This window comes from Brachyistius frenatus, unplaced genomic scaffold (assembly GCF_029030835.1).
Source record: "Brachyistius frenatus isolate BFR_SWC_R1_liver_20210118 unplaced genomic scaffold, ASM2903083v1 Contig_469, whole genome shotgun sequence".
Taxonomy (NCBI): domain Eukaryota; kingdom Metazoa; phylum Chordata; class Actinopteri; family Embiotocidae; genus Brachyistius; species Brachyistius frenatus.
Genome location: NW_027211068.1, coordinates 61,845 through 70,000, shown reverse-complemented (window position 1 = coordinate 70,000; position 8,156 = coordinate 61,845). Strand labels below are relative to the sequence as shown.

Genomic DNA, 8,156 nt, shown 5'->3' with positions numbered 1-8,156 from the left:
TAGATAGATAGATAGATAGATAGATAGATAGATAGATAGATAGATAGATAGATAGATAATAGATAGATAGATAGATAGATAGATAGATAGATAGATAGATAGATAGATAGATAGATAGATAGATAGATAGATAGATAGATAGATAGATAGATAGATAGATAGATAGATAGATAGATAGATAGATAGATAGATAGATAGATAGATAGATAGATAGATAGATAGATAGATAGATAGATAGATAGATAGATAGATAGATAGATAGATAGATAGATAGATAGATAGATAGATAGATAGATAGATAGATAGATAGATAGATAGATAGATAGATAGATAGATAGATAGATAGATAGATAGATAGATAGATAGATAGATAGATAGATAGATAGATAGATAGATAGATAGATAGATAGATAGATAGATAGATAGATAGATAGATAGATAGATAGATAGATAGATAGATAGATAGATAGATAGATAGATAGATAGATAGATAGATAGATAGATAGATAGATAGATAGATAGATAGATAGATAGATAGATAGATAGATAGATAGATAGATAGATAGATAGATAGATAGATAGATAATAGATAGATAGATAGATAGATAGATAGATAGATAGATAATAGATAGATAGATAGATAGATAGATAGATAGATAGATAGATAGATAGATAGATAGATAGATAGATAGATAGATAGATAGATAGATAGATAGATAGATAGATAGATAGATAGATAGATAGATAGATAGATAGATAGATAGATAGATAGATAGATAGATAGATAGATAGATAGATAGATAGATAGATAGATAGATAGATAATAGATAGATAGATAGATAGATAGATAGATAGATAGATAGATAGATAGATAGATAGATAGATAGATAGATAGATAGATAGATAGATAGATAGATAGATAGATAGATAGATAGATAGATAATAGATAGATAGATAATAGATAGATAGATAGATAGATAGATAGATAGATAGATAGATAATAGATAGATAGATAGATAGATAGATAGATAGATAGATAGATAGATAGATAGATAGATAGATAGATAATAGATAGATAATAGATAGATAGATAGATAGATAGATAGATAGATAGATAATAGATAGATAGATAGATACTATGTGGAGCAGTAGATCATCTTTCTGAAGGATACCTCCCCTCATGCTGAGGTGAAGCTGGGAATTGAACCACTAACCCTTCCAGTAATGGCCGACCCAGTCGACCACTGAGTCCCTCCACCTGCAGCGCCGTCGTTCTTCTTCCAAACGGGAGGAAATGGTGGAGTGGTGGTTTCAGTCGATGATGAGACAGACCTGTAGAAAGATGGAAACCTGCTCACACCTGACAGGAGCCGTATCAGCGTCTGCACAGTCACTCTGCAGGCCGGACCAATCAGAGACCAGTGTCAGGGCTTAACTGCGTTTGTCCCGCCCCTCCTTCACTGTGATTGGACGGCCGGTGACAGCGACGAGCGCAGCGCTGATACTTTTCAACTGAACACTCGGCACCTCGTCACGCTGTCGGCAGCATCTAGCCAATCAGAGATGTCCATGTTTGACCAAGTGTCCTGATTTCACAAACTATTACTAATAAAGTTAAGGAAGTCATTCAGCTGAGTGATGTCATCAGAGGACACGTGATGACCTGTCCATCATCAGAGGACACGTGATGACCTGTCCATCATCAGAGGACACGTGATGACCTGTCCATCATCAGAGGACACGTGATGACCTGTCCATCATCAGAGGACATGTGACTGACCTGTCCATCATCAGGGGACATGTGACTGACCTGTCCATCATCAGAGGACACGTGATGACCTGTCCATCATCAGAGGACAGGTGACTGACCTGTCCATCATCAGAGGACATGTGACTGACCTGTCCATCCATCAGAGGACACGTGATGACCTGTCCATCATCAGAGGACATGTGACCAGAGGACATGTGACTGACCTGTCCATCATCAGAGGACATGTGACTGACCTGTCCATCATCAGGGGACACGTGACTGATCTGTCCATCATCAGAGGACATGTCACTGACCTGTCCATCATCAGAGGACATGTGACTGACTTGTCCATCATCAGGGGACATGTGACTGACCTGTCCATCATCAGAGGACACGTGACTGATCTGTCCATCATCAGAGGACATGTGACTGATCTGTCCATCATCAGAGGACATGTGACTGACCTGTCCATCATCAGGGGACATGTGACTGACCTGTCCATCATCAGAGGACACGTGACTGACCTGTCCATCCATCAGAGGACATGTGACTGACCTGTCCATCGTCAGAGGACATGTGACGATCTGTCCATCGTCAGAGGACACGTGACTGATCTGTCCATCGTTAGAGGACATGTGACTGACCTGTCCATCGTCAGAGGACATGTGACGACCTGTCCATCGTCAGAGGACATGTGCAGGACATCACAGGTCTCATCAGTGTCTTCTTCTTGTCGCAGGTTTACTTCAAGGCGAAGTCCAAGTACACACCTGCCCTGCTGAAGTACAGGTAACCTTTGACCCCTCCGGTCCTCCAACCCCGAAGGTGCAGCCGCTGACCGGTTCCCCGTCTGTCTCCTGTCCTACAGACGTCCTCTCTACCTGCTCTTCCTGGGCGTCAGTCTCATGTTCCTGGTGGTGAATCTGGTCTGCGCCCTGCTGGTGAAGACGGGCGCCGCCGACGTGAAGAGCGTGGTCCTGGTGAGGGTGACCGTCAACGACAGCCTGTTCGTCCTGTGCGCCGTCTCGCTGTCCGTCTGTCTGTACAAGGTCGCCAAGATGTCGCTGGCCAGCGTCTACCTGGAGTCAAAGGTGGAGTCTGGACGTCGATACGAGCCGAAGGAGCTCGACGCGCGTCGACGTGTCCGGCTGTCCGGCAGCAGAATAACCGAGTGTGTGTGTGCAGGGCACGTCGGCGTGTCAGGTGGTTCTGATCGGCGTGGCGGTGGTGCTGCTGTACGCGTCCCGGGCCTGTTACAACCTGGTGGTGCTCGCCCTCGCCGACATCCAGACCGTCGACTCCTTCGACTACGACTGGTACAACGTGTCGGACCAGGTGAGTTCTGTTTGGGACCGGGACGGCGCTCGCTGTTGAATAAGCGTGTTTTAGCCTCTGACCTTTGACCCCCGCGTGCCCCCAGGCGGACCTGCGCTCGTCGCTAGGAGACGCCGGCTACGTGGTGTTCGGGGTGATTCTGTTCGTGTGGGAGCTGCTGCCCACCTCGCTGGTCGTCTTCTTCTTCAGGGTCCGGAGGCCGCCTCAGGACCGGGTCAGCCCGCCTTCACAGCACACACACTGATGACGAGGTCCAGTTACTGACGTCCGTGTTCCTTGTTCTGTCCGTGTTCTGTGTTCTGTCCGTGTTCTGTGTTCCGTGTTCTGTCCGTGTTCTGTGTTCTGTGTTCCGTGTTCTGTCCGTGTTCCGTGTTCTGTCCGTGTTCTGTGTTCTGTCCGTGTTCTGTGTTCTGTCTGTGTTCCGTGTTCTGTCTGTGTTCTGTGTTCTGTCCGTGTTCCGTGTTCTGTGTTCTGTCCGTGTTCTGTGTTCTGTGTTCTGTCCGTGTTCTGTCCGTGTTCCGTGTTCTGTCCGTGTTCTGTGTTCTGTCCGTGTTCAGAGCAGCGCCGGGGTCCCGAACCACGTTCTCTCCTCCAGAGGATACTTCTTCGACAACCCTCGTCGGTACGACAGCGACGACGACCTGGCGTGGAGCCTTCCTCCTCAGAGCTCCTCGGCCAGGTGAACATGTCGTTTCTGTCAGGAATCATGGAACACGTGGAACACGTGGAACGTTTTGTGTTTGAAGCCGTTTCCCGAACGGGTCGTGTTTAAGGACGTTCTGTTGGTTTCATGTCTTCCGTCGTCGGATTCACGTTCTCTCTGGAACTAAATGATCATCAGAAGAAGAAATTATGATTTGATCCGAAGCAAAAGGAGGAAAGTTAGAGTGAGTGATGTGAAACTAACGGGAGGAAGTCGTTCAGTCGCCCTCATCCAGAACTACTTATAACAGTTAGCACCAGCAACGGAGGGATAATTATTGTTGTTTAAACGGGTCAGTCGTTAAAGTAGATTGTTTAAAGTGATAATAAATAGAAACAAAAATGATTAGATCAAATATTTGACTAAAATTAATGAATAAATATGAACAAGACTAAACATCAGAGAACGTGTCAACATCCTGTTTCTACCGACATTAACGGTGACGGAACAGCAATCAGGAGCCGAGTGGAAATCTAAAGACCGACAGGAACGATGTGAAGCGCCATGACGCTGTGACGACGTGACGCCGTGACGCTGTGACGACGTGACGACGTGACGACATGACGCCGTGACGCCGCGACGACGTGACGCCGTGACGACGCGCTGCACCGTGACGACGTGACGCCGCGCTGCACCGTGACGCCGTGACGACGCGCTGCACCGTGACAACGCGTTGCACCGTGACGTTCACGGAGTTCCGACGAGCTGGAACCTTCGTGAGTAAGTACTCCAAGTTTCATTTCTTCATCACTACACATGTTCTCGTGAGCTCTGGTCTGCTACGTCTGAAACTTGAACAGAGAGACATCAAAGTCTGTGACAAGATGTTTTTGAACTGTTGCCATGGCGACACAGTTCAGGTGGTCCACAGTCAACGTTCTCCTCAGAAGGTCCCGGTAGAACTCGGTGTTGACAGTCTGACTCTGACAACCCAGCTGGTGTCTCCTGACCTGACAGTGAAGCTCCGCCCCTCTTAAAACGTGATGTCATCAGAACACGTTGCCCAGCTCCTCGCTTCATCGCCGTAGACTTTCTGAACATTTCCAGGTTCTGTTGACCGTTTCCAGAGTTTGATCTAAATCTGCTGTTTCTCTGCTCCAGGTTCAGGTGAAGAAGCGTTAACACACCTGAACCACTGCTCACAAAAACATGTGGATGAAACTTGGACTTCTACCAGGTGAAGGTTGGAGCTTCTCTTTGCTCCGTGCAGGTTACGGTGCTGCACACTGTTTACCTCAGAACCTTCTCATCTACCTCACCACCTTCTCATCTACCTCAGAACCTTCTCATCTACCTCACCACCTTCTCATCTACCTCAGAACCTTCTCATCTACCTCACCACCTTCTCATCTACCTCAGAACCTTCTCATCTACCTCAGAACCTTCTCATCTACCTCACCACCTTCTCATCTACCTCACAACCTTCTCATCTACCTCAGAACCTTCTCATCCACCTCACAACCTTCTCATCTACCTCAGAACCTTCTCATCCACCTCACCACCTTCTCATCTACCTCACCACCTTCTCATCCACCTCACCACCTTCTCACCACCTTCTCATCTACCTCACCACCTTCTCACCACCTTCTCATCTACCTCACCACCTTCTCATCCACCTCACCACCTTCTCATCCACCTCACAACCTTCTCATCCACCTCACAACCTTCTCATCCACCTCACCACCTTCTCATCCACCTTCAGTTAACGGTGTGAAGTATAGAAACAGTAGCTGTGAAGGCGGCATGAAGTCATGTTTTCCACTGTATGAAGAAAAGCTGACAGACACACGTTTCCCCGAAGCTCCTCGCCGGTCCTGAACCTGTCTCACTACCGTCTTCTCGTCTCTCTGACAGTCTGTCCTGCGACTGCTACGACTGGGGCGGCCGCCACAGCAGCTTCACCGTCCACACCGACAGCGACGAGCAGCGCCTGACCGCCGCCGCCGGAGAGCTCCACCCTTACCCATAATCCCCCTGTTCCCTGTACAGCATCACTTTTACACGGTGACACCGATCACTCATTGTGTTTGTTGCTTCCACTGACGTAGAGGTTCGTAGAGTCACAGTAGAAAACTGAACGAAAGGGAAACCGTCTTCGGCGAGCGACTGTCCAACGTCCAGACGCTCCCGTTAACTGCAGATGAAACTGGAGAAGATACGAACACGACTCTGAAGTTCCTGCGTCTTCCAGCCGAAGGACTCGTGATCCCAAGAATTCAAAGTGAACAAAAATTCTTCATTTGGACTCTTGGTGACTTTGAACCTGGTGTTTGTGCAGCATATCGGCTGATCTGCAGCCTTTCTAGGAAACTCGGACAGATATTGATGCAAGTTCAAAAAGCTATTTTACGCTGACCTGGCGCATTATTTCCTTGCATTGTCTTAACATCTCCAAAATAATGAGCTCTCTATTTGCTTTGTGAATACCAAACTGCATAATAGGACTTTCCTTCAACATCTTTGCGCTGCTTAACAGCACTTAGATGTGCCCGAAAATATGAGCAAAGTTTCCAGGAAATTAGCTGGAAAATACGGCAAAATGTTTTTAAGAAGAATCAAGAAGAATTTAGCAACTAAAAACAGTCTGAAATACCAAGACGCACACCATCACGTTCGATTGGTTAAAGTTAGTTTGACGTTGGACTTCTCCCAGACTGACCGAGACAGACGTCCTGCTCCAGACTGTTTGAGACGATGTCGTGATGAAACGCTCTTCATCATTTGAGGAGGATTCCTCTGAGAGCACTCCTCCTGTCATGAAGGACGGCGTTGGGATGTACAGCACATTTCACACTTCAACGAACGTTACGTAAAAACATTAAACACAGTTAAGATGCCCGGATCTGATTCTCGCTGGTGGACTTCTCTAAACACGGATGTAACTCCTGACTTCGTGTGATGACCAGAACCAGGACCGCAGCTCTGGTCTGGAAACCCTGCTGGAAGCTGATTGGTGGAAGCATCTCCTACAGTTTCAAAACAAAGTGGAGGTCTACACCCAGCAGGATGTGGCGGCCACAAACGATGACGGCGGACAGCTGGGAGTCCAGACGGGGACGTCTGGAAGCGTTTACATGTCCTCTGTGATGACAGTGTTGCTGAAGTCATGACGGGGATGACGTCTGGTTCTTACTTCCTGTTGTATATCTTCATTTCACCTCGTGTTGAATGGAAACAAACATTTACAGACTGGACTCATCTGAATTTAATAGTTTTGTTAAATGTCTGATTTATGGGATTGAAAGAGTGCGGGAGGCTCAATCTAAACCTTCTGAGTCCTGGTTCTGAGTCCTGGTTCTGCCCTTGTGGACCAAGCTGGAAGTGTCCATCTGCAGCAGACGCAGGTTTTCTACGGTCTTTGTACAGCCGGCCGTCTCACATCATGTCCTTTGCCGTGTTTGTGATTCGTGTGTTTGTGACGTGTTGACAAAAACAATAAAATGAGAAACTGCTGACGACCAGGAAGGAAGCTGTGAGCTCGTGATAATCAGAAATATTTATTCCTCTTTTCAAATAAATATAGTCAGCAGGTACACACATGGACACGGTGCAGAGATTCAGAGAGATTCAAAGGTTCAGAGAGATTCAAAGATTCAGAGATTTAGAGAGATTCAAAGATTTCGAGAGATTCAAAGATTTCGAGAGATTTAGAGAGATTCAAAGATTTAGAGAGATTCAAAGATTCAGAGAGATTCAAAGATTTAGAGAGATTCAAAGATTTAGAGAGATTCAAAGATTCAGAGAGATTCAAAGATTTAGAGAGATTCAAAGATTCAGAGAGATTCAAAGATTTAGAGAGATTCAAAGATTTAGAGAGATTCAAGGATTTAGAGAGATTCAGAGATTCAGAGAGATTCAAGGATTCAGAGAGATCTGAAAGCAAACAAAGGAATATGTCTGAAGAGACCCGGTCTGTCTCAGTGTCTCCTGAACACCACATACGTGTCAGTTGGACCTGGGACCCCCCTCCCCTCTCCTCCCCTCTCCTCCCCTCCCCCGGTCCGACTGAAGCAGGATGAAAGTCTGTGGAAAACTAAGATCTTTACAAACTGTACAGACATGAAGACCTGAAGCAGCTTCTTCCTCTTTGTCCAAAATAAAGGTTTTAATTTAAGGCTGCTGAGACGACAGTCAAGGACGTCCAACTGCTGCAGGACACACACACACATATCATATGTGTATATATAAATATCAATATATATATCATATCATATATATGTATATATATCATATATATGTGTATATTTGTGAGACATGATATATGTATATATCATATGTATATCATATGTGTGTGTGTATATATATATATATATATATATATATATATATATATATATATATATATCTATATATATATATATATATATA

General features: G+C 45.6%; 1 protein-coding gene across 7 annotated transcripts in view; it reads left to right on the top strand.

Annotated features, from left to right (window-relative positions):
• LOC138614211 (G protein-coupled receptor 137Ba-like) overlaps positions 1-7,257 on the top strand; it is a 12,217-nt gene extending 4,960 nt beyond the window's left edge. Inside the window, exons 2-7 of one of the 7 annotated variants that reach the window (XM_069687506.1) lie at positions 2,490-2,539; positions 2,619-2,730; positions 2,936-3,085; positions 3,171-3,299; positions 3,643-3,764; positions 5,643-7,257. In XM_069687506.1, coding sequence (XP_069543607.1) covers positions 2,490-2,539; positions 2,619-2,730; positions 2,936-3,085; positions 3,171-3,299; positions 3,643-3,764; positions 5,643-5,757 — 678 coding nt within the window. In that variant the 3' untranslated portion in view covers positions 5,758-7,257. Of the gene's footprint in view, positions 1-2,489; positions 2,540-2,618; positions 2,842-2,935; positions 3,086-3,170; positions 3,337-3,642; positions 3,765-5,642 lie in introns of all 7 variants that reach the window. The other 6 variants (XM_069687503.1, XM_069687505.1, XM_069687504.1 and 3 more) reach the window with 6 other exon arrangements.
• The last annotated feature ends 899 nt before the right edge of the window (positions 7,258-8,156 follow it).